The 27,042-nt window shown below is 34.9% G+C and overlaps 2 protein-coding genes across 5 annotated transcripts in view; one reads left to right on the plus strand and one right to left on the minus strand.

Annotated features, from left to right (window-relative positions):
* The first annotated feature begins 3,003 nt into the window (after positions 1–3,003).
* On the plus strand, positions 3,004–3,719 carry LOC105224872 (cytochrome c oxidase subunit 6C). 2 transcript variants are annotated; one of them, XM_011203097.4, is made up of 3 exons: positions 3,004–3,161; positions 3,325–3,505; positions 3,560–3,719. In XM_011203097.4, exons 2-3 carry the CDS (start codon positions 3,333–3,335, stop codon positions 3,621–3,623), a joined length of 237 nt encoding a protein of 78 aa, XP_011201399.1. In that variant the 5' UTR covers positions 3,004–3,161; positions 3,325–3,332; the 3' UTR covers positions 3,624–3,719. The 2 variants fall into 2 exon arrangements, with proteins under 2 accessions (XP_011201399.1, XP_011201409.1); XM_011203107.3 differs by lacking the exon at positions 3,004–3,161 and adding an exon at positions 3,223–3,245.
* Positions 3,720–9,989: 6,270 nt separating this feature from the next.
* Positions 9,990–27,042, minus strand: part of LOC105232917 (acylphosphatase-2) — a 108,234-nt gene continuing 91,181 nt past the window's right edge. For all 3 annotated transcript variants that reach the window (XM_049450877.1, XM_049450868.1, XM_049450874.1), the window contains one exon: positions 9,990–10,194. In XM_049450877.1, the coding sequence (XP_049306834.1) occupies positions 10,080–10,194 (115 nt within the window). In that variant the 3' untranslated portion in view covers positions 9,990–10,079. The remainder of the gene's footprint in view (positions 10,195–27,042) is intronic.

Below are 27,042 nucleotides of genomic sequence, written 5' to 3' on the forward strand. Positions count from 1 at the left end.
TGACATTTATTTATATGAACATATTCAAAATCAAACCTAAAGTTAATCAATTGCATTTTTCTACCGTCAAAAACGGTTTCGCCTTTATTCGTAAATGGAATTTTCACTGTATTGAATAGATTGTTATATGAGTATATATACCGTGCGATTCTGTACTGTGATACAGTCTCAAGTCTCCAAATTTATAGCGGGATTCTGTAACCAGTCTCTAGTCTCTATTTGAGACATTTTGAGGCAAAGTCTCAATTTGAGACTAGTTACTGTTCACCAAACAGTCTCTAGCGTTAGTCTCAAAATATTGAGACCTGGTAGTTAGCCGGTCACAAAACTAAAAAGAGCTCTTGTCTGCCATTTTGAATATACTGAATAGAGATCATCATAGATATTAATCGATTGTCGTATTTTTATATTTTGTAAGCAACTCAAACACGAAAAAGTTAAAAATAAATAAATTTTACATAAATTTCGTAAATATTATGAAACAAAGTCAACATATATTTTCATTTTTATTGATAACTATGTTTTTTGACGATGTTATAGAAAATTTAATATTTGTTATCGACATATTTATTTCCATGCAAGCGTAAAAGCATCTCTGAATGATGAAATGTAATAGATTTTGTGACTGTCACTTACAGAATAGAAAAATCGTCTCAAGTCTCAAAAATTGTCTCTAACTTAAAAACTCAAATTTAGAGACTTGAGACTGTCTCACGTTACAGAATCGCACGGTTATTACATTTTACGTTAGAGACAATTTGTGAAACTTGACACGATTTTGCTATTCTGTAAGTGACAGTCACAAAATCTATTACATTCCATTATTCAGAGATGTTTTTACACTTAAATGGAAATAAATATGTCGATAACAAATATTAAATTTTCTATAACACAGTCAAAAAACACAATTATCAATAAAAATTAAAATATATGTTGACTTGGTTTCATAATATTTACGAAATTTATGTAAAATTGATTTATTTTTAACCTTTTCGTGTTTGAGTTGCTTACAAAATATAAAAAAACGACAACCGATTAACATCTATGATGATATCTATTCAGTATAATGAAAATTGCAGACAAGAGTTCTTTTTGGTTTTGTGACCTGCTAACTATCAGGTCTGTTAAGTGAATAGTAACTAGTAACAAATTGAGATTTTACCTCAAAATGTCTCAAACAGAGACTAAAGACTGGTTACAGAATCCCGCTAATAGTATAGTATAAAATGTATATCACAGCGTGGCCAGATCCACTAGTATACTATACAAAGGCGGATCCACAGGGGGAGGACCTGTGGAGAGAGATCTAGATGTTATTCCATTGTGGGAGCGTTTCAAAATTAACGTTTCTTATAACATTTTACATTATGGCCAGATCGGACAAAATAATTGAAAAAATTAAAAGAACCAACATTTATAAAGATTAAAAATTACTATATAGAGGCCGTTTAATATATGGAGAAACTCGATCAAAGTTCAAGAGGTTTCGACATTTAGCAATTGCTCTCTAGCTTCCAATGATATATGAGTTGAGCATCTCTTTATCTCTGTCATCACTATTTCAATATCTTTTACCAGTACTTGTCGCCCCTCTCTCACCAACATTTTGACTCAATGAATTTTTTTTCATTTGAACAGGCCTTACGCCGTATCTTCCCATCCAATATTGCCAACTATTGTCAAATCTATTGACGGCAAAATTGCCAAGTTATTATAAAAGTGCTCATACACGACACACAAGTGCGTTCGATCGGTATGTGTGCGCATGCGGTTTACTCGTGTATGGGCTTGAGCGCGTACCGATCCATGTTCGCGGAAGTGTTTGATTTTTTACGATCGGTGCGCGCACATGTGTTTCGTGCATGGCGTTGTGTGTGCGCGCAAAATCTCATTTCTCTAGTGTCGCCGAACAGTGAAGATCGCGGACGAACAATGGCAAGTGTTAAGGGGGGAGCCCGCTTTAAAGGATTCAAAAAAACGATTTTTTGAAGGAATTTTTTGAGAGGGAAAGAAATAATTGATTCAAGTGAAATTTCTAGGCTTTATACATGGTTATATATTTGAACATCTTTCACAAATGTTTTGGATACGAAATTTTTGATATTCTGCCTTTGGGAATCAATTGCCCGATGCGTCTCGGATGTGCATTTTTCGGACGGCGGGCAGGATGCAGGTCGCATTTTCTATCAGGAACAAAAAATTTAAAGAGATTCATATTTTTTTAGTAATTTATCATTAGTTAAACTAAGAAAATTCAAACAAAAATGTGTAAAATTTTTAATTTTTTTTTATATTAAAAAAATATTGGTTTTTGACCAAAAAATTTTACTTTATGTTGTTTAAAAATATGTTCAAACTTCACTTTTCTTAATTTTTTTTAGTTTAAATAGAAGATAATTTTATGCCAATGATAATAAACTTTGCCATAATTCCATACGACGTTTAGTTTTTTTTTCTATTCTTCCCGCCAATTAAGAATAATCGTAAAAATGCAAAACCGAGAAATCGCGCTTCAAAGTTTTCGATTTTTGCGCAAGCGCTCATATATCTGCTAGACGCTTAGTCACTATTTCCCTTCTAGCTTCGATAATATTTCGAACTCCCATCTACAACTTTGGGGACATATTCTTAGATAGTTTTTAAAGAGATTTAAGCAAAAAAATTGATTGTTTGAAAGTTCAAATGTAGGCTCCCCCCTTAATAAAGATTCCGTATCAGAAATTATTGATCTTATAAAAAATAAATTGCCAATTTGGCAAACGAAAAGTGATAAAAATAAAATTAAAATTGAGAAAAATAAAAGTTGGAATAACTTAACTTAACAAAATACAAAGAAATCGATAAAAGTGCTACATTAGAAATAAATTTGAAGAAATGTTCCTCTTGCCTGTCGCACATGTTCATTGTGTGAAGATCGAACGCTCATGTGTGTCGTATATGGGCCCTATAAGGGAGTTTGTTATCATGACAAAATAATTTTCGATATGAAATTGCTGAACATTGATAACATGCAGTGGCCATATCGTAATAAAGCTTTCTAGACAACGTCAATTGTTGGTCACGGTGCTGTGTTATTGAAGAATCCATACTACATTGAAAGCCTAAAAATTTTACCATCTCTAGTTCACGATTGTTAATTTATATTCTATTCATTTCGTAAGGTAGTATTATTCAATAAGTTTGCGTAATTACGTTAAAAGTTACAGTTTTTTACTTCTTAAGTGTCAATATATTTGAACTTTCGAGTTAATTATAAACATAACCAATTAAATCACTTGAATTACTGTATTGATAAATCAACGTTATGTAACATTTTTTCTTCAGAAATTACAATGGCCAACGCTCCAGCTACTGTAAGTGCAACTAAGCCGGTTTTACGTGGCCTGCATAATGCAACCATCAAGAAGAATTTGACTGTTGCTATTGCCCTAACTGCAGTCGTAACAGTTGCCTGGAGTTTTCTGATTAACAGTCCTAAAAAGGAGGCTTATGCTCAGTTTTACAAGTAAAAAAACGGTGAAATTTTTCGTACAAGTATTTAAATTCGTTTTGTTTGTAGGAACTACGATGCGCAAAAGTCTTTTGAACGTATGAAGGCGAACGGCCGTTTCCAAGGCTGTTAGACAACTTGGATGATATATGTTACAAATAAATTATTACAAATAACTGAGTAGCAATTTGAGTGAAAATATATATATATATATCATAAACAAACAAAATTTGTTTTCTGAATATTTTATTTTATTTTATTAAAGCTTACATAATAAACAAATTATTATATAAACTATAGTACGCAGCACTAGCATCATAGGCTTTCGGCTGACTGGTGGGATAATAGTTGGGTTCATTAAAAGCTGAGCAGGATCATTGTTGATAGAGATTATATAAACTGTACTCATATTGTCTTTTTTAAAAAGGCAGTCCAGATTCAGGCAATATGTTTTTTATCGGAGATGTTGGTAACAAATAGTCTTCTTACATATTGACAATGTTGCTTAAATGAATACTTAGAGTGTAATATTAAGCCTAGGAACTTAAAACTATCTGTACAGATAAAATTTATATTACTAACGGTAAGTGTGGGTGTGGCTATGTTCTTGGCAAAATTCCGATTACTTTGGCGCCGCGATCTGAAGGTACCGTTGGAAAGAGGAAGTCCTCCTGATTAAAAAATATATAGGGTTATAGGGTCCGCAAACGCTTAGTTTACGAGATATTCGACCTTAAAGTCCGAAAAATCGCAAAAATTGGACCATTTCAAGACGCTATTTCACCACATTAAACGCACTTTTTTCACATTTTTCACTTCAAATTAATTAATTTACACTATTAACTTTTAAATAAAACCACATTTTACACATTTAACAGGTTTTTTACCTAAAAAATCTTTGTTTTAAAAATTGCATTTTACACTTGTTTGAACCTCATTTGTTTACCAAAAATTGCGACGAAATGGAGCGCTGCCATGTGATGATAACGAATATGTATGGCGCGTTATCTAATTTTATGTTATTAATTGGAAAAATAAAAATAAATTAAAATATCGATATTCTCAATATTCGAGTCAGAAAGAAAATTTGTAAAAATGAGAAATACATATAAAAATAATAATAATTGGAAAAATAAAAATATCGATATTCGCAATATACGAGTCTGATCGTAAATTGGCAAAAATGAGAAATACATACTAGGAAAATTTATAATTCATTATTATTGCAGAAAGAAGAAGAATTTGGACACAGAAGAATTTTGAACACCGGGGTTTTGGACCGACCAGGGATATTATTTTTCGAGCGCTCGAACTTGCCAATCAGCTGATTTGCAAGTAGCAGAAGATAAATACTTATATTGTAAAAAATGGAATCTGACGACGAAAGTGATACGGAGTACGAGGTTTTAATAAATATATTTATAAATCGTCACTCTCGTATAATGAGGGAAAGAAAAAATGCACTAGGCTTAGCAAAGTAGAAATGTCACTTGATGAAAAATTCTTGCTTCGAGCTACACTCTCCATTTTTATTAATCAGTACAATTTATTTGTTTACATAAATCAGCTGTTATTCTTACTAACATCCCTGCTTTGTCATTTTTGGGTTGCCAATTATGAATAATGGTGAAACGCTGCAAACTTAAGTGCAAAGTTAAATAAAAATCAAAGTTAAAATTAAATGAAACTTAATTTTCAATTAGAAAATTTCGTGAAACCGGCTGTTAGCAATAACTGTGTCTCCGCATTACTGAGATTTTCTCTAAAAATTTAAAAATAATAATTTATACAATTATTATTAACATAATTTAACTAAATTTCAATACAAAAATTAAAATAAAACAGTTTTGCACTTACTTTTCGTCAGACATCATAGTTAAATGCAGTAAACAATTTTTTGATAGAAATTATGAGTGACAGCTGATAGAAGTGTTGTCTTTTTGAACGCTTGATTATTGCAGTGCTGCAATATTGGCATTTCTGAACGTTCTGTTTGTTATGGAATCGTCATGATGCGCGTCATGATGCATTTACGAACAAAGCCTGTATTACAATGATGTTTCTTACAAATATGTAATAACTTAGATTTAGAGGAAGAAATTGGCGTGCCTGAAGAACCGAACCAATGGAATAAGAGGGATAAGATTTTAGAAAAGGAAGACGTAACAACGGACAAATCGGAGGAATTAGAAAATAATACTAAATCATCAGCATAGTTTTGGTGACTGATATTAGGGAAGTCAGATTAAATTGTACTGATTTTGAAAAGCAAATTCTAAGGCTATATCTTGCGGATATAGTAGATTGCCACGAGGAGAATTGAGGAGAGAAATCGGAAAAAAGGAGGTTAACCTAGTGAACTTTTGAAATAACTTAAAGTGAAAGATTCATTAGGAGGGGAATAGGCACAATGAGTTTACAAAAGTTAGAGTTCGATGTAATTATTTAAGTATCCGTTCATATTCCACTGAAGGATGGATAACATGGATAGAAAAATAAAGAAAAAATAATAATGTGAGGTTATGGGAATTTATTGTTCCATCAACGAGGGTGACGGAGATGAAAGGGAGGAGGAAGTTGGATGGGTGTTATGGGCAAGAGGGGAGATGGCAAAAGATGCCAGGGGAGATAAGGTGTGTGAGGAGGGCGATGAGATGTGGGAAAGAGGAGAGAAAGAGGGGAGGGGGAAGAATCCAAGGATGGAGGGTATAGAAGAGGGGAGTTCTTTGAAGTTTCTGGAAGTTCTATGTGATGCAATGGATTGTTGGTGGAGGATGAATCGCTGTTAGTTTTTGTTGTTGTTGCGTATTATTGAGGTTAGAGTTTTTTGATATTGAAGTATTATCTTTGTTATTAGGATTTTTTGAATATGTATTTATATCACTGTTAGTTTGTATTTTTGCCACGTTGGCGAAGGAGAAGGGGGATGGGGTGGAAGGAAGTTGATTTTTATACATGGTAATGGCGTCACGCATGGTGCATTTGGCACAATTCCGATTTCTTTGGCGCCGCGATTTGAAGGTACCGTTGGAAAGAGGAAGTCCTCCTGATTAAAAAACATATTATAGGGTCCGCAAACGCTTAGTTTAGGATATATTCGGCCTTAAAGTTCAAAAATTCGCAAAATTGGACCATTTCAAGGAGTTATTTCACCACTTTAAACACACTTTTTTCCCATTTTTCGCATCAAATTAATTGAATTGCACTATAATCTTTTAAATAAGCCTATATTTTACTCTTTTAGCACGTTTTTTACCTAAAAAATCTTTATTTTAAAAATCACATTTTACATTTGTGTGAACCTCATTTGTTTACCAAAAATTACGACGAAATGGAGCGCTGCCATGTGATGATAAGGCAATTCGCTGAAATTCCTCTTTTTCGCAAAAATTCCTCTATTCATGCATATGAATATTTTCTTTTTTAAATTTATTCAGCAAATAAGTAATATTATATACATGTATTAATATTATATGTATATACATATGTGTAAATAATATTATATAATAGGGGTATTCTCTTGCTCTTGCAAAACCCGGTGCACGGTGCAAGAATTGCAGATTTACAACGGCACAACAACAAACACATGCAGAAAAATATTTGCAATGGCTGTAAAATAGACCAAAATACATGTATATTTGCGTGCAATGTCACGCAAAAATAAAATTGCAACCCTGTTGTAGTTGTCATTTGACATAAAGACATATTACGTCGTTAAATTGTTGAGAAAGGTAAATTTTAATTAGATTTTATAATTTCTATTTAAATTATAAAGTTTTGTTACAGTTTTTTTGTTAAAAATGTATGCAGAAGGTGCGCCAATTCACAATAGCCATGCACAATAGTCATTTACAATAAATTGACTGAATGAGTCGCTCATATATCATTAGATTCTGCAATGGGTGCTCTCGTGCCCTTGTATATTTCGGTGTAGTATTTTTGCAATCTGCAATCTTGCAAGAGCAAGAGAATACCCCTAATAATATTACGTAATAAAGTGTGAAGTATACAGTACAGTACGAAAACTTTAATTTTATTTCAATATGTGTGCATGATAACCAAAAAATATAACCACTTCATACCCAAAACTCATATTTTAAATATAATAATATATATATCGTCGACTAAAATACAAACCAATGTATCATCAAAAATAAATGGAAATCGCTGACAGATATAATAATCAAAATTTATCCATTTTATAACGAAAACTTAAATTTTATTTCAATATTGGATATAAAGTGGTTATATTTTTTGGTTATTATGCACTCAAACTCATATTTTAAATATAAAAATATATATATTGTCACCTAAAATACAAACCAATGTATCATCAAAAATAAATGGAAATCGCGGATAGATATAATAACCAAAATTTTCCATTTTATAACGAAAACTTAAATTTTGAGTGCATGATAACCATAAATTATAACCACTTTATACCGAAAAGCCAATATATTTTTTTTATTTTCAACGCAGAAAGGGGTACTACGCGAAAGTGCTTCAGTCACCCCTGGTATTCGCTCGGCCAGGGGTATTTTTTTAGAGCGCGGCCGAAGGCCGCCAACGCAGAAAGGAGTACTACGCGAAAGTACTTCAGTCACCCCGGGTATTCGCTGGGCCAGGGTTATTTTTTTAGAGCGCGGCCGAAGGCCGCCAACGCAGAAAGGAGTACTACGCGAAAGTACTTCAGTCACCCCGGGTATTCGCTCGGCCAGGGTTATTTTTTTAGAGCGCGGCCGAAGGCCGCCAACGCAGAAAGGAGTACTACGCGAAAATACTTCAGTCACCCCTGGTATTCGCTCGGCCAGGGTTATTTTTTTAGAGCGCGGCCGAAGGCCGCCAACGCAGAAAGGTTTACTACGCGATATATAAAAATGTTATATTACAATCATATGTATAATATAATATTATCACACGATTTTACTTATCTGTGTTTATTAAATATAAATCACATATTATTCATATATGTAAAAAAAAAAGTGTTCACATATTCAATTTTAGCTCGAAAAATCTTCTTTATAGTTTTTTTATAGTTAATAAAGAAAAATGAATCACTCGAAAGTACAAACAAAGAAAACGCTGTGAAACGCTAAAAAATTCCTTCACTTTTGGTTTTTAAGGTGTGGCAATGCTGGTTTTCCTCGTAAATATAAACACTCTAAGCTTTTCAGCCATAAATTTGGTAAGTGATTTTAAATTACTAAATTTGGCTGAAAAATTACAAAATAAAAGTGAAAAGTGAACTTATTTCAATGTTAAGAGTGTATATTTAAATATAGTGAGTGAAAAACGTGAAAATATTCTGTGAAACATGGAGAAATAACATGTGTTCTTAGGGCAAATTTTGAATTTTTAAACGTGAATATTTTTAAAAATATTAGCTATTTTTACATAATTTTTGGATATTCCTCCTCTAGAGAAGCCCCCCTATCCGTACATACCCCATTTTCCCGGAAATTCGGTTTTACCCCTCCGCCAAAAGTAATCGGAATCGTGCCGTGCATTTGTGTATAGTTTTAATTTTTAATATTTCTTTCGATTGAATAAATTTAGGGCAAGCATTTGAGGACGAGGGGTGTTCACCTGCGCAGTTAGCGCAGTAAACTCTGGTGCAATCAGAAGGAGGAGAGTGGTTAGGAGGAAGGTTGCAAATGACACAGGAAGGAGTTTTTACGCAGTGTTTAGCGGTGTGTCCTAATAGCTGGCAAGTTTTGCAGCGATTAGGGTAGTACGGACGGACATCAAGGGTTCTCCAGGCTACATCAATTCTGTTAGGAAGTGTATAATTATTGAATGTTAATAATACGGCACCAGTAGGTACACGAACGCCTTTAACTATTTTGTTAAACTTGTGGACTGCAGAGACACCTTGTTCCTTGAGACCTTCAATTATTTCATCGTCGCTAAGTTGGCAAATAAAGGGGGCATAAATTGTGCCCTTGACTGAGTTAAGGGTGCTGTGAAGAGCAACTTCAACAGCACCTGCACCGGGTAGATTCTTAGTAAAAAGGAATTTATCAGCAATTTTTTGATTTTTTACAAGGAGGAGTAGGCTGCCATCGCGAAGTGACGAGACGTTGTTAATATCTTTACTGATAGATTGAATACCTTTATAAGTCGCGAAGCAGGAGATGGAAGTAATAGGTTTACTGGCATCCCACGACTTAATGACGAGGTATTTGGGGTCATCCTTCTTTGTTATGGGGAGTTCCGGAAATGGGTCCAACGTTGTTTGTTCAGGCTTTTTTCTTTTAGTCTTCTGGGCTGAGGATAATAGGGCAAACCTATTATCACCCAGATTGTTGGCCCCAGGGGGCATTGTGAAAATATTACTTCTTATGTATGCAAAAATGTATGAATGTAGCACAAGTTAATAATAAGAAATAAACACAACGAGAAATTAACAGTAAAAAAGTTATTTGTGCACAACTGTAAAGTAGCGTTATAACACAGACACCGCTAGAATGACCGCGAAAGAAAAAGAAAAATGCGACCGTACGGTTTGACAACTCGGTTGCGACTGAGATTTTCTGAATATATTTATTAAGCAATCAACGAATGGTATATACATATGAATTTATATATCCTAAAATCTAATCGCAAAATCCTTGTAATCCAATCGGTTAAGAGTTGTGGTATTTTGCAAAATACATTTCTCAATTTGACAGCCAGGAGATCCTTCCTTTGAGAGCCAGTCAATCCTGAAATTAAAAAAAAAACATAGTTTTAGGATTTTAGAATAGCATCCCCGAAACAAACGTTTTAAAATGGGTACGGCTACAGGTAGTTCTCCACTTTAAGGAAATTTGTATATATTTTGCTAACTTCTAATTATTGAGGTGGGGTTCATTTTCATATGTATAAAAATAGAAAAAGTTCAGAATATCCCTCGATTTCGGGGATAAAATGGTTACGTAGGGAAAGTTGATACCAGAACAATAATATATTGTTACAAAAGTAGTATTAAGTTGTATTTGTATTGCTATATGCATCCCTTATTATGAACAATAGCTGTAGGTATATGGAATAGCATTTGTCTTGTTGTAGACATCTGGCGCCGCGGCTGTCTGCTTGTCGAAACAATAGACATCTGGCGCCGCACTGTCTGCTTGTCTACTTAAACAATTGCTGAGTCTGGCGCCGTATAGCATTATGTTCTGGTAATTTCCAATATTCTAGAAGGACACGTCGGCATCAGCGAGAAGTGCGTGGCTATATAAGCCGTGGCAGCGCCAACGTAATCAATCAGTGCTAAGAGTAAACTGCTATAGTGTAGACGAGTTGTGAAATAAAGAGTTGTTGAATTAAATTAAACAGTTTTGGTTTTATTTGTCAATCCAGAGATACGAACCTAACAAAGTAAACTAGCAAGCAGTAAATTCGTAACAATTGGTGCCAGAAGTGGGATTGTCAAATAATCCAAATTCAAGATGGTTAAATTCGGAGAATTGAGAATTCAGCAATTAAAAAAGGAACTGGAGGAGCGTAATTTGCCGATAAGCGGACAAAAGGCGGATCCGCAGGCACGACTACGTGAAGCAATGGAAGCGGATGGAATTAATGTGGACGAGTTCGAATTTGATGGGCGAGGAACTTCTACAAAGGTAGAAGAAAAAGTAGAAGAACAACGAACATCAACAAGTGTAGACACGAACATGCTGTTAGTGGCTATTAAGCAAATAGCAGAAAATACAGTGCAAACAGAAAATCGTCTGGCACAGCAAATAGCTGAAAATACATCACAGTTAAAGTCCTGCCTTACACAACAAATGATTGAAAATAATACGCAGTTAGAAAAGCGTTTGGTTCAACAGATTACGGAAAATACTACACAACTACAAAAACAAGTGCAAGAGAAATTTTCAAAATTTGAAGACGAATTAAGCACTTTAAAAAATGACGAAGAAAATTTAAAATCAGAAGTTCTTCAATTAAGTAATCGTGTGCGAGAACTGCAACTACATGGCCCTGCACCATCAACAAATAATCAAAGATTGAAGGCACCCATATGCGATGGAAGTATTCCATTTCAAATTTTCAAACTTCAGTTTGAAAAGACAGCAATGGCCAATAACTGGAATGCAGCGGACAAAGTGGCGTCCTTGTGTGTATCATTGAAAGGACCTGCGGCAGAAATCCTTCAGACTATTCCAGACTGTGAACGGGACAACTATGAGGCATTGATGAGTGCGATAGAAAGACGATATGGTAGTGAACACCGGAAACAAATATACCAGATCGAACTGCAAAATAGGGGTCAGAAGATGAACGAGTCATTGCAAGAGTTTGCAACTAAAATAGAACGACTGGCTCATTTGGCAAATGCTGATGCACCTGTGGATTACATTGAGAGGGTAAAAATTCAATGTTTCATAAATGGAATTCGTGATGTGGACACCAAACGCGCCACATATGCATTGCCAAAAAGAACGTTTGCTGAAACGGTTTCGCACGCCCTCACACAGGAAACAGTTTCGCTACTAAGTAAACCAGCACACAAAGTACAAAGAGTTGAGATGGAACAACCGGCGCTGATGGAAGAAATATTGAAGACTCTGAAGACAATTGCTGCACAGCGAGTAAATACAACAGGCAGATGTTTCAACTGTAGAAAAGCGGGTCACTTTGCCCGAAATTGCAAGATAAAAGTAAACCCATCAAAATGGAAACAACCAACAGAACACCGAAAGAGGATTCACTACAAAAATGCGGATGCATTATCACATCGCCCTTGTCCACTGGAATTTAAACATTGCTCCAAATCAGAAGGAAAAAAGGTATAATCGACGTGCGATCACTGAATATAGAACCTGAAGATGATTGGACTCCTCACCGCATCAGAATCAATCAGCTGGAGGACCCTGATCTTGCAAAGCTGGTAATGGCCAAAGAAAAAGGGGTACGACCACCAAAGGAACAAATAAGTAGCGAGAGTCCAACTGCAAAAGCATACTGGGCCCAATGGAACAGCATAAACCTCGTTAATGGATACCTTCATCGTATCTGGGAAAGCGAAGATGGCAAACAGTCTCGTCTGCTGATCATAGTACCGAAGTCCATGATCCCGAAAGTTTTGAAAGAATATCACAATGGACCTAGTGGAGGACACCTTGGAATTACAAAAACTATAGAGAAGATTAAACAACGGTTCTACTGGATCGGTTGTCGAGATTCCATAGCAGAATGGATAAGTAATTGCGTAGAGAGCATGGCAGCTAAAGGTCCTAAAGCCAAAAGTCGCGGTAGGCTACAACAGTACAACGTGGGATCACCATTTGAACGAGTCGCAATGGATGTTGCAGGTCCGTTCCCAACCAGTACGGCCGGAAACAAATATCTACTGGTTGTCATGGACTATTTCAGTAAATGGCCAGAAGTATATGCCTTACCAAACCAAGAAGCGAAGACAGTAGCCGAAGCGTTTGTAGAAAATTGGATAACAAGGTTCGGAGTGCCCGTCGAATTACACTCAGATCACGGCAGAAATGTCGAATCTTCCATTTTCCAAGAAGTCTGTACACTATTGGGCATCCACAAGACACGGACAACAGCGTTACACGCACAATCAGATGGGATGGTAGAGAGATTCAACCGAACGCTCGAAGAACATCTGCGGAAAATCGTTGATAAAGACCAACGGAATTGGGACAAGTGCATCCAGATGTTCCTGCTGGCGTATCGTTCAGCGAAGCACGAGACAACTGGTTACACGCCGGCAAAGATTATTTTCGGATCTGATCTGCGACTCCCTGCTGATCTTAAGTTTGGAACGAATCCTACAGCTGTAAGAAATGATGGAGATTATTGTTCTGCCTTAAAGGAAGAAATGAATGAATTGCATCTAATGGTAAGACAGCATACGCATCTGATGAGCAATAAGATGAAGGACCGGTTCGATCAAGCGTCAAATTAAAAAGGTTTTGAAGAAGGTGATCTGGTCCTGTTGTACAATCCACTTCGAAAGAAAGGCTTGTCTCCGAAACTGCAGACAGCCTGGGAAGGACCCTATATGGTGATGAAACGACTTAATGACGTGGTATACCGCATACAAAGAAATGGAAAAGCACGATGTAAAATGAAAGTAGTACATTTGGAGAGGCTCGCCCCATTTGGTTCAAGAGGATTTGTGCCTAATTGGGACGATTAGGTTTTAGTGGAGGGCAGTGTTACAAAAGTAGTATTAAGTTGTATTTGTATTGCTATATACATCCCTTATTATGAACAATAGCTGTAGGTATATGGAATAGCATTTGTCTTGTTGTAGACATCTGGCGTTGCGGCTGTCTGCTTGTCGAAACAATAGACATCTAGCGCCGCACTGTCTGCTGGTCTACTTAAACATTGCTGAGTCTGGCGCCGCGGCTGTCTGCTTGCGTCTGGCGCCGTATAGCATTATGTTCTGGTAATTTCCAATATTCTAGAAGGACACGTCGGCATCAGCGAGAAGTGCGTGGCTATATAAGCCGTGGCAGCGCCAACGTAATCAATCAGTGCTAAGAGTAAACTGCTATAGTGTAGACGAGTTGTGAAATAAAGAGTTGTTGAATTAAATTAAACAGTTTTGGTTTTATTTGTCAATCCAGAGATACGAACCTAACAAAGTAAACTAGCAAGCAGTAAATTCGTAACAATATTTATATACATAAGTCCGCAATAAAGTCTAAAAATCCCCAAATTAATTTATGCAGTTTTTCTGTGTATTATGAATTTTACACTTGGGCTGTTCACGGTAAGGTGGTTATCGGGTTATGTGATTATTAGATTAAAAATAACCTCTGTGCTCCGTGAGCACCCTATGTTGTATGGTTATTTGCTTATTTTTACACAAACAGCTGTTCATTGTTTACAATTTTAGTTCAATGAAATTCCAACTTATAAAATGCCTAAACAAAGTTTAAAAAGCAAAATAATCGAATTTAAAATAAGTTCTGCTATTCAGGAAATGGACTCTATGAAGGTATGTGCTTATTAAATAATCCGAATTTTAAGGGTTCAAAAAATTCTTTGTATAAAATTTGCAGACATCTTGCATAATTTGCTGATTGTAAACAAAAAACAGCTGTTAATAGCAGGATTTCCAATAAGAAAATCTAAATGGAAATGCCATTCGCTTAGTTTTATTTATTTTTTGTGCTGCCATTTAGTAAAATTCCAACGACTTTCTAACACTGGAAATAAGCAAACAACCACATAATCTGTAAACAAGGGCCTAGGTTGGTAAACTTTGGTCATTTTGTCATAACGCATTTTGCTGTTGTTTACTTAATCACATAACCACATAACCCGATAACCACCTTATCGTGAACAGCCTAACTTATATGGTTGCATGTAAAAAATAATAGTTGCTACCTTATACCATGTTCAGACCGAAAATTCAAAAGATTAGATTACATTTAATCATTTCATAACCCAACAGTGTTCTCACTGCCGTTAGAAAGATAAAAAAACAGCTGTTATTGTCATTCATGAAGTCACATCGCTTAATATTTATCAAAAGAAAAGATTGTCATATAGTAGTTTGAAGTAAAAGCCGTCTTTTTTCAAATGTTTTCCATATAATAGAAATAGTGAATGCATTTTTTCATTTGTTAAGTCGATTTTCAGGTGAAATTAGATTCATTGCTATAAAATAAATTTGTTTGTTTACATTTTTTTCCCTTTGTAGTGTCTAAATCAGCTGTGATAATGTAACAGTTTTCCAGTGCTGACTAGTATATTTCCAGTGCTGACAAGTAGATTGCGCAAAATCAGAGTCGCACGGACAGATTTTGCGTGGATTAGTTTCAAATCATTTCAATGAAGTGATTTGGAACTGTCATTTTTGTATGGCGAAATCTTGATAAATTTTTAAGATTAGTGGGATAATCCATTCAACGGCCGAAATCGTGTGATTAAGTGTCGGTCTGAACATAGTATTACACGTATTTTACAAACAAAGAACAGAAAGATTATAAAGCAAGGCCTACATGCACCAAATATTGTATCAACTTCAACGAATTTTACAACTGATTGCTACGTACATACATATAACTACTATGGGTCAGTTGTATGAGTTGTATCAACTGGTTGGATGAAAATCAAAATTTTTCGATATTTTGTGAAGTTGGTTGTGGTAGTTGAATAGTGTTTGGGTTGGTCGTGCGATTTCAAACGATTTCGCCATTTTATTTCGGCTGTCGAAGAGAGCGCGTCATACGTAATAAGTAAAGCAACAACTCCCGAACTCATGTTTAAGCAACGAAGTGAATATTCAAAATGAAGTTGGCCTCAAAACTGTATTAAAAGTTGTGTCGTGTGTAGCGACAAGGGCAATTTCTAGCCCAACTCAATCAACCAACTACATAATTGCTGTGTGTATGCCTTGCATAACGAAAATGCATTTATGTACATATGTATTTATTATTTTGTCGTTGTTATTGTTGTAGTCGCGGAATTATGCCGAGTTGACAGTCATTGACGGGACAAAAAACCGGGTCCCTTCCGGTTATGTAGACCCGACTGCCGTGGCAACTATTTTTCCGTTATTTTTTGTTGTTAATGGCCTAATGCACTTCGATGTTTGTCTTCTTTTTACGATTTTGCAAACGATGATAAAGCCAATGCCAACTAGGCTGAGCCAGAGAATATAAAACAATGAAAAGGTGCAGGTTCGACAGCGACTATTTATAAAATTTCCACTGTGAAATTCACTTCACAACCATGGAATTCTTCCCGTGAAATGTTAACATTGTTTTGATTTCAGCAGAAGAGAATCTGCAGAATTACATCTTTGTTAACATTATCAGCCAGGGACATTGTTGACCAACCGAGGAATGGATTCTATTTATGTCATGCGATTTACATACTCTTTTATTTTATTTTTGCACTTCTTTATACTTTTTTGTTTCTGTATTTTTTATAAATTGATCTTATTATAAGTTAAAAAAGTATCAATTGAAAAATATTTTGAAATATAGTATTGCCTTAGATAATTCATGCATTGACTACATGAGGGAATCAAACAAGCATGGAATTGGTTTTGCCGTCAACAATTTCTATACGCAATGAATATTTTTTCTCAACCAGGGAATTTTATGGGTATGTAAAGTACAAATACGTGTAGATATGTTTAGAGATCAGCATATCATGTTTTCTTTGACTTGTTTGGCCCAATTGAAAGCTTCGATAATTATGATTATACCAAAAAAGTTGTTAATATTATACCTATAAAGTAAAAATTATTTCTATATTTCATTTTTTTTAAATTATAATTTAATAAATTAATTAACTATTTAAAAATATACACATAATTATATCTTCAGATTCATCTTATTTTCAATAAAGTTTATATTGGCAGCCCTGCGTTGTGAGAGAGCAATCAGCTGCCACGTTTGCTGCGGCAAAAATCCAAATGTCGTGAATTCTCACGTCATCCCACGTCAAAGAGAGAAGGGAGTAGCGTTTTTCACTGTTCAGATAGGTCGTGCCAGCTGACTCGGGCCACGATTTTACGTTTTTCACTGGTTGCGCTATTATAATGGAAGTGTGTTAGCAATGCGGACGGGAACAGTCAGCTGATATTCAATGAGTTTCAAAATGTTTGACTTGGAGAAAAGGATAGTTTGTATTTATAAATTTATAAACGGGCTATTAAACTATTATGTATATAAATAGATTTTTTTTTGATTTGATGATATTAATACATAAATAATTATAAAAAATTTTCATATTTGTACTAATTTTAACTTAAACAAAACAGAAAATTTTGTAATTTTGGGTTGTTTACATTTTCATCTGTCAAAATGAACTTAAAAAAAAAAATCGCTGTCAAAACTCGCATTTTTTATAACATTTTCCAATGATGCCACAGCTGAAAAATATTAGATTAGGCATTCCAACATCTAATTCTACAGAATTTCAACAACGCAATAATTTTGGCAGTTCGTTTTAGCGCTATTCTGCTGGCATCCCGCCTTTTTTCCTAACTACTTATTAACGGGACCCTGATTGTGTTTTGTTGTCAGCTCAAAAAAAAAGATCAGGGTCCGCTGCCAGCTGACAAGGGAGAGGGTAAGAAAAGAGTTTGTAATCATTTTATCTTTGACCAACGGCCGATGCTTACATTGCTTCATGAACATTTGTAAGAAGGTAGCAGCATAACAACCCAGCGGGATAATGGTTCACCGCTTACATTTTTCTTTGAAGAATGCTCCGAAGAAAATTCTATGTAGAATTCTTCGATACTAGGTAATGCATAAAAGTAAGCTATGCAGCTCAATTCTACCGCGTTCATATTTACAATAACGTAAGTACATGGAAAAATATGTAAACAACAAATACAAGTTGATGAAATAAAATTTATGAGAAAATTTGCAGAAAGTTGGTTGTGTTTAGGTGAGCTGCTATTTTAATTAAACATTTTGTTTAATTTTGTGTTTAAACTTTGAATAAAGAAATAATATTAATATTATCGAAAAGGCATATGAGAAGACTAATTAAAAATGAAGAAAGTGAAGCACTTTAATGTGTTACTATTTGGTAAGTTTTTCGTGTTTTTATCATTGATGGAAATTTATAATTACATACGGTTTCAAGTTTTTGTAGAATGTGTAAAAGTAGAAGGCTTCACCGAATCGGATGTGTTCACCAAACTCATAAAAGCATCAGACTCGCCAAAGGCCCTTTAAAGAAAAAATTCATTTTTATACATAAATACTTATTTTCATAACGAAATTCGATAAAGCAAAACTAATATGCAATTTTTTCTATCCTACCATTGACCTTGGCACAGTAGAATTCTCCGTTAACTTTGGCATCGAAGAATTCTTCGTTAATTGAGGCATCGAAGAATTCTTCGTTAATTGAGGCATCGAAGAATTCTTCGTTAACTTTGGCATCGAAGAATTCTTCATCTCTGTGGTAAACAAAAGGGGTGATCTGATACTTTTCGTAGGATATCGCCGTGTTAATTTCTATCAGTCGGAGTAAGCGATACAATCAGGGATAATGCGATGCCCAACTTATTCCACTGTGAGAGCGCCTCAAAATAAGCGTTTTTTTATAACATTTTCCATTATGGCCAGATCGAACAAAATAAGAATTTTTAGGCATTTTAAATTAAAAAACCCAACATTTATTACGATTGCAAATTATTGTATTATTTGTTGGATTTTTAATATATGACGAAACTACTTAAATCATTTTCTATGATTTTATGATATATTAACACCACTGACTTTCAATCTTTCAATACTTAATAAGGTGAATTAAGCCTGTTAGTTCTCAATTAATAAATAGGGGTATTCTCTTGCTCTTGCAAGATTGCAGATTGCAAAAATACTACACCGAAATATACAAGGGCACGAGAGCACTTATTGCAGAATCTAGAGATATATGAGCAACTGATTCAGTCAATTTATTGTAAATGACTATTGTGCATGGCTATTGTAAATTGGCGCACCTTCTGCATACATTTTTAATAAAAAAAAACTGTAACAAAACTTTATAATTTATATAGAAATTATAAAATATAATTAAAATTTACCTTTCTCAACAATTTAACGACGTAATATGTCTTTATGTAAAATGACAACTACAACAGGGTTGCAATTTTATTTTTGCGTGACATTGCACGCTAATATACACGGGTTTTGGTCTGACATATTTCACAGCCCTTGCAAATATTTTTCTGCGGGTGTTTGTTGTTGTGCCGTTGTAAATCTGCAATGCTTGCACCGTGCACCGGGTTTTGCAAGAGCAAGAGAATACCCCTAATGTTTTTAATTATTTGTAATTGAAAATTAATTCTATTATGCATCAAATTTTTATTAGCGATCTTGAACGGCGGCAACAAATTCCTCCGTTCACATATATTTTTGGTACGAGTATAATTTCAATCTGGCCGTTCCAGTCATTCCAATTGCAAAACGTCTACTTGCAAAGTTCGGTAGGTAAGCGGTTCTCACATTTCCAGTGACAGGAGAGTTGGGGATTTCTTTATCTTTGGATACAATCATGCTGCATCGTTTACCTTGCTCGCTTACCAATGTCTACCATATTCCGCTGGGAATGGCTGGCATGAACACAAAACAACACTGCTGTATATTTCCTAAGTACACAATTTCGTTGTTTTAATTTAAATTTAAATATTTTGTTCGAAGTAAAATTTTGTATGCAAAGAATAAGTAAATAGGAAAACGTATTTGTTTTAAATCATCAATTGTTATTACAAATTATATAACAGAACTATTGTATGCTTCTCTTTGTAAAATAACATCCGGTTTGTTAGAGCTTTGAATAATTTTACATTTTATATATTAGTGACATCGCTACTCCTGTCTGCTGTCGACGGCAAATTTAGAAATATTATTAAATTAGCGAGAGCGACAACTGAGAGCCTGCTGTCATGTAATCGTGCAGCTGTCTAAATAACTGTGTTCTTAAAAACGTGTGTATTTCAATATTTGACAGATGTCGCTTGAAGGCTGGCGCTCTCTATGTATTCAGCACTTAACAAACGATCGCTAATTGTCACCGCTTCCCTTGCTGCTCGAACAGCTTGCCTTCAAACTAGCGTAATGGAAGGCATACACGCAACAATTGTATTGTACCAATTTCATCGAATTTTACGCTTGTTTTACAAATTTACAAAAAACCAAATATGTACTACGATTTAATTTTAATGCGTAACAAAAAATATGGATAGTTACACAACCGATCTGCAGTCGATAATGCACTCAACTGAAACAATGTTTGTTTGTTTATGTTATTAGCAGAAAATAACGGGAACATTTCAATTCTTTTTTCATCAAATGTATACTTCTACACACCACGAGTCAGACTCGTGGAAATACGCCAAGGGGTTAAAAAGATGAATTAAGCGGGTTAGTTCACAATAAATAAATGTTTTTAATCGTTTATTTGAAATATAATTTTACTATTCGAAACGTTTCATGAAATATATTTAAATTTCGCATTTTTTTGATTTTCATTGTTTTAAATTTTTATTAGTGATCTTGAACGGCGGCAACAAATTCCTCCGTTCACATATATTTTTGGTATAATTTCAATCTGGCCGTTCCAGTCATTCCCATTGCAAAACGTCAAAACATACCCAATCCAGTCAACTGTCAAAGTTCGGTAGGTAAGCGGTTCTCACCTTTCCAGTGAGAGTTGGGGATCTCTTTATCTCTGGTAGCTGAAATGCGCTTGTCTCAAAAATAAGCAATATAATAGATACAAACGTTTTTCCCATAGTGCCCTTTAAAAAAAGCTAACATAGATGAAATAAATATTCAAACATACACTGAAAAAGTTTCATGGATGTTGTAAAATACTTGTCAAACAAAAACAAGAATTACTGTTCTTACCAACTGAAGAGCTTAAAAGGCCTAGTTATTGTCATTAAAGGTAAAAAGTCTTCGGTAGACTCTAACGATATTAAAGAAGCACTGGAAGATTGTGGTTTTAGTACTTAATAGCAGTAAATATTTTTAACAGAACCAAAGTCCCACAATCAATGTTCAAAATAGAATTGATGCCAAATTCTAGCCAACTTTAAAAAAATGAAACACATTCCACTTACAACCTAACCCACAAAAGAAATGGTACAATGCACAAACTGTCAAGAGTATGGAGACGCAAAATCATGTTGCACCCTTCACAGTGCATCCCACATCAAAATGTACTCTTAAGAAAGATGATTTAAATAAAGAATGTAGTAATTGTGGGGGAAATCACACTACAAGCTATAGGGGTTGCCCATGTATATAAAGACCAAAAAACGAAATTGTCAATCGGAATTCAAGCACCTCATAATCAAATGATAAATATTCCTCCTAATGAAAATATTGAAATCGAGTCCTATGTTTTACAACTGGGTGCTATTAAAAATAATGCTACACAAGGGAGCTATGTAATTGTGGTGAACGGCAACGGCAACACTGCACAAATGCAATTGCCCCAAAACAAACCAAATGGAAACGTTGAAACTATAGGGGTATTCGCTTGCTCTTGCAAAACCCTTGCACGGTGCAAGAATTGCATATATTTGGTGCACCGGCACAACAACAAACATACGCAGAAAATTATTTGCAATGGCAGTAAAATATTTCAGACCAAAACCCATGTATATTTGCCTGCAATGTCATGCAAAAATATAATTGCAACCCTGTTTTAGCTGTCATTTTACATAAAGACATATTACGTTGTTAAATTGTTGAGGACGGTAAGTTTTAAATAGATTTTATAATTTTTATTTAAATTACAAAGATTTGTTACAGTTTTTTTGTTAAAAATGTATGCAGAGAGTGCGCCAATTCACAATAGCCATGCATAATAATCATTCACAATAAAGTGACCGAATCAACCGTTCATATATCACTAGATTCTGCAATGGGTGCTCTCGTGCCCTTGTATATTTCGGTGTAGTATTTTTGCAATCTGCAATCAGGCAAAAGCAAGCCAATACCCCTTACGATTTTCAACCTTACACAATGTATGACACAATGCAAAATATGATTTAAGAGATAATCAAATCACAGAACATTTGGGTAAACTTTTTAAGTAAAAAACTAGTATATTGAAAATTTGTATATGGAATGCTGACGGTGTTAACAAACAAAAATTGGAGCTTATTAGATTTCTGGAAGAAAATAAAATTGATGTAATGTTATTACCAGAAACTCATAATTATAAAAACAATTTCTTTATACTGGGATTTAGAATCTATGTTACAAATCACCCAGATGGAAAGCCATATGGTGCAAAAACAGGGTTGGTTAGAAAACCATTAAATCACCACACATTAGAATCTCACGCTACAGCGCAGTTACAAGCTAGAACAATTAGGGTTTTCACAAGTCTCATAAAGTTATAACTTATAACGATTCGAAAACATAGCATAGATAATTGTAAATGTGTAAACTCATTTTTGTATGAAATCTAATTTTTTTAAACAAGTGTAAAAATTTATAATTTTACGATGCTTTACGACCGGTGTGAGTACCCCAAATATCTATGAAAAATTGCTGCAGGGACTTAAAATTGACAGATATGTACTGCCCACCTCGGTTTACAATTACAGACAACCAATTTAAAGAGTTTTTCGGAACTCTAGAAATCTATGACCTCTAGCAGGTGGAGATTACAATGCAAAACACATGTATTAGGGCTCACGACTAGTTAATCCGAAAGGACGATAGCTGTATCAAACTGTTATAAATAGGCACAATAACCTTGAAATAATATCTCGTGGTAAGTCGATACATTGGCTTAGTGATCGTAGCAAAATACCAGATTTAATTGATTTTGCTGTAATCAAAAATATAGCTTAATCCCATATAATATCTGATACATGTATTGACCTATCTTCAGATCACTCTCTTGTCCCAGAGAGCTGCAACTAGTATGATAAAATCAGAACAAACAGAATGTCTCAAAAACGTAATCAAATCAATTCAGTTCAGCATATACAACATTGTTGATCAGCTCGAGTGTCCGCCAACGTCAACTGATTTGATGCAACACGAACAATCTGTTCTTCGGCAACCACGATCGAATAAACGGTATGGCTGGCTTCGGTTCCAATCGTAACATGTCAGTTCATAGCGTTGCGATGATTATTTGAATTGATGTGAAACTTTGGGTAAACTATAAGTAAATCTACGAGTAAATTTATCGGTACAGCAAACAACAACACTGGACTGATTTGAATCATGTCAGGCAAAAAATGTAAGTTAGCACGAACCAAGTATAAAGTGCAACTATGTCAACAACCCCAAAATTACAGCGCAAGCGACAACTGGTAAATTCTGCCGATGCAACCTCAGCACATCCGGCACATGCCAATCGAACATGCAATCGAATTGCTTATACTAATTCTAGAAAATAGATCACGCCACTTAATAATTCCGTGGCTTAGAATAAGTATAAATTAACCAAATTGTTAAATTTAAGTTTGAGTCATTTTTGGTCAATAAAACACAGGACAGCGTGTGTCCGATAGGAAAACTGGCGCCCGGTTGAAAAAGTATTTTCGATAGCGGTCCCTGAGTAACAAAAGTAAAAAGGAGGCATCGACGTGCCAGCTTTATCGAAAGACATAGCAGCAAGTGAAGTGAAAAAGTTTAGGCCAGCGAAATAATTGTTGTGAAAAACATAAAAGCTTTAGCAGTGATAAAATACAACAAGCAACAATAACAAAGCAATTTAAATAGCGTTTATTGACGACTACCAAATTGTAATTGTAACTAAAAGCGTAGATATGTACGAAAGTAATTATTATAATTAACAAAACTGTAACAGAACAATATTCTAAATTTGTGATTTTATATAAAACAGAAAACAAACACAAGCCTCATTATAAAATCCTAGTGTTAAAGATTAATTACGCGCGTGATCACACATGATAGTTAAAATCAAGCGAGTGAATGGCTAAAAATGTTTAGCCGAGCAGCACAAGCAACAACAACTATTGCTCACATAATCAACGACGGCTACTAAAATTTAAAGTTTACCGAGAAATTGAAAACAAAAGCAAAGCAACAAAAACACAAACGTAAAATAACGAGTGTAGTGTTTGAGAGTGGGGCTGTACGATTTGCCAACATTAACAACGAAGTAAACCAGCAGCAGCAGCATCCAGAAACATCAGGATTAGAGTAAGAAAAAAATTTTTTAAATTATAAGAATTATTTAAATTAATTTAAATTATATTGTAATTATATTAAATTGTAAAATGGCTAATCCCAACAACTTGGTCAGACCTCCCATTCTTCTTTCTAACCAATCCACTCCTCAAGCGACAAATAACACTCAATTAAGTATAGACGACTTGACATCATTAATAGCGAATATAGCGACAAATATACTACAGCAGCAAGGACCAAAGGTAGTACAGGCCACCCTAAATCCGGATGCCAACTTGGCAACTACAACTGATCAAACTATAGAGGACAGACATAGAGGAAATTTAGACGGTTTAGATAGGATCCCTGATGTAGTGAAGTGTCTAAAAGAATTTTCTGGCCGCCCAGGAGAATTCATATCGTGGAAAAAAGTGTAGACCGCATATTAAATATATACGAACCATTAAAAGGAACCCCGAAATACTACGGAATCCTTAGTGTAGTTAGAAATAAGATTGTAGGCAATGCAGATATGGCATTAGAATCTTATAACACACCACTTGATTGGTCAGCAATAACAAAATGTCTGGCAATGCATTATGCCGACAAGCGTGACTTATCCACCTTAGAGTATCAAATGACAACTCTAGTACAAGGTAATAAAACGGTTGCTGAATTCTATCAGCAAGTATACAAACACCTCTCATTAATTTTAAATAAACTAGGATGTACCGAAATGAGCAACGAATCTCTACGAATGATAACGCAATCATACAGGGATAAAGCTTTGGACACCTTCATAAGAGGATTAAATGACGACCTCCCACGACTACTGGGAATAAGAGAACCGGTCGACTTACCTCAGGCCCTTCATTTATGCCTGAAACTAGACAATCAGAATTTTCGCATGAATCATGCTCACAATGTGAAAACGGCATACCAAACTCCTCAAATCTATCCTAAGCGACGTTCTTCACAGGAACAACTGCAATCCTTTTACCCTAAATTGGCGTACTTGCCACAACCAAATCTAGCAAATTGGCAATCTAGACAACAATTTCCTAACCAAATTCAGCATACAAGTACTCCACCCAGGCCACCTAAACCTTAACCCCGGTCAGAACCCATGGAAGTTGACGAGAGTATGAAATCACGTCGAATTAACTATATGAACAGAACTCCTCAAAATCAATTTCAAGGGAAAAGACCACCATCAGTTAATAATCAGCAACAAAGGAAAACCCAAAGAACTTTCCACATTGCCACAATGTGGAAAGATGTGGAAAATGATTATTTGGAAGACGAACCATCTGAAGTTCATTTTTTAGCTTGATGAGCTCTTCGCTTCCATATTTTGAAGCAAGAGCTGATAACGGGAAAATTCTTAAGTTTTTGGTAGATACAGGATCTACTTAGTAAAAACTACATTCAACCACACTTGGTTAAAAAACGTATTTAAAATAAAAACCCATTTTTTGCAAAAACAGTAACAGGTGATGTTAAAATTAATGAACACACAATGCTAAAACTATTTGGTCTAGATAACGAAATCAAGTTTTCCTTAATGCCATCCTTAAAGACATTCGATGGATGGAAACGATACATTAAGAGAGCTTCAAGCAATTATCTACACAAATGAAAATTATTTAATAATAAAAAATCGAATAAAAATGAAACTAAAGCAGCTTCCATCAAAGGCAGTAAATGCAATACATATAAAGGACGAGCACTTATCGTCACAGCAGAAGACTAGCATTAAGCAAGCAGTAGACGCATTCCCAAATCTGTTCGCGGAGCTGAACGAAAAATTAACATATACAACAAAAGTTGTTGGAGAAATAAGAACCGTAACGGACTCTCCTGTTTACTCGAAATTTACTCGTACCCAGCATCTCCCAAATCAGAGGTAGAAAAGCAGGTAAAGAAACTTTTAGATGATAAAATTATAAGACCCTCTTGGTCTCCCTACAATTCACTCTTGTGGATCGTCCCGAAAAAGGCCGACTCAGCGGGGAATAAACAGTACCGAATGGTCATCGATTACCGAAAATTAAACTCAGTCACAACAGCAGACAGATATCCAATTCCTGAAATAACAGAAGTAATTTCGCAGCTCGGCGAAAGCAAATTTTTCTCAGTGTTAGATCTGAAAAGCGGATTTCATCAAATTCCTCTAAGAGAATCTGACATCGAAAAAACGGCATTTTCCATCAACAATGGTAAATACGAATTTACACGTTTACCATTTGGTTTGAAAAATGCTCCTTCTATTTTTCAACGCGCTCTTGATGATATCCTGCGCGATCACATAGGAAAATACTGTTATGTCTACATCGATGACATAATTATATTTACCAAAACGGAAAAAGAGCACTTTTTTCACATTTCACTTCTTCCAAAAGGAAGTAGAATTTTTAGGGTATGTCATATCTCCAAATGGCATAAAAACGAATCCTGCAAAAGTTGAAGCAATTGCCAACTTTCCAGAACCTATAACTTTAAAAGAGCTTCGCAGTTTTCTTGGTTTGTCAGGATACTACAGAAGATTCATAAAAGACTATGCGAAATTAGCAAAACCACTGACTTCTCTTCTGAGAGGGGAAGAAGGTAGAATATCGAAAAACAAATCCGCAAAAGTAAAAATACTTTTGAATGAACAAGCAATAGATGCTTTCAATAATATAAAACGTTCACTCACTTCCAGAGATGTGATACTTGCATATCCTGATTATAAGAAAAATTTCGAACTGGTAACAGGCGCCTCCAATTTTGCAATAGGAGCCGTACTATCGCAAGTCTCAAAGCCTTTGGCATTTATCTCAAGAACATTGAGCAAGGCGGAGGAACATTACGCCGCCAATGAAAAAGAGATGCTAGCCATAATTTGGGCTCTGAATTCATTTAGGAATTACTTATATGGCTCAGCTAAAGTACAAATCTTTA

Source organism: Bactrocera dorsalis, chromosome 1 (genome assembly GCF_023373825.1).
Source record: "Bactrocera dorsalis isolate Fly_Bdor chromosome 1, ASM2337382v1, whole genome shotgun sequence".
NCBI lineage: Eukaryota > Metazoa > Arthropoda > Insecta > Diptera > Tephritidae > Bactrocera > Bactrocera dorsalis.

Excerpts from the sequence above, each read along its gene's own strand:
- LOC105224872 (XM_011203097.4), top strand. The coding sequence starts at position 3,333 with ATGGCCAACGCTCCAGCTACTGTAAGTGCAACTAAGCCGGTTTTACGT. Across the intron at positions 3,506-3,559 it reads GCTTATGCTCAGTTTTACAA|GAACTACGATGCGCAAAAGT; the intron begins GTAAAAAAACGG and ends TTTTGTTTGTAG.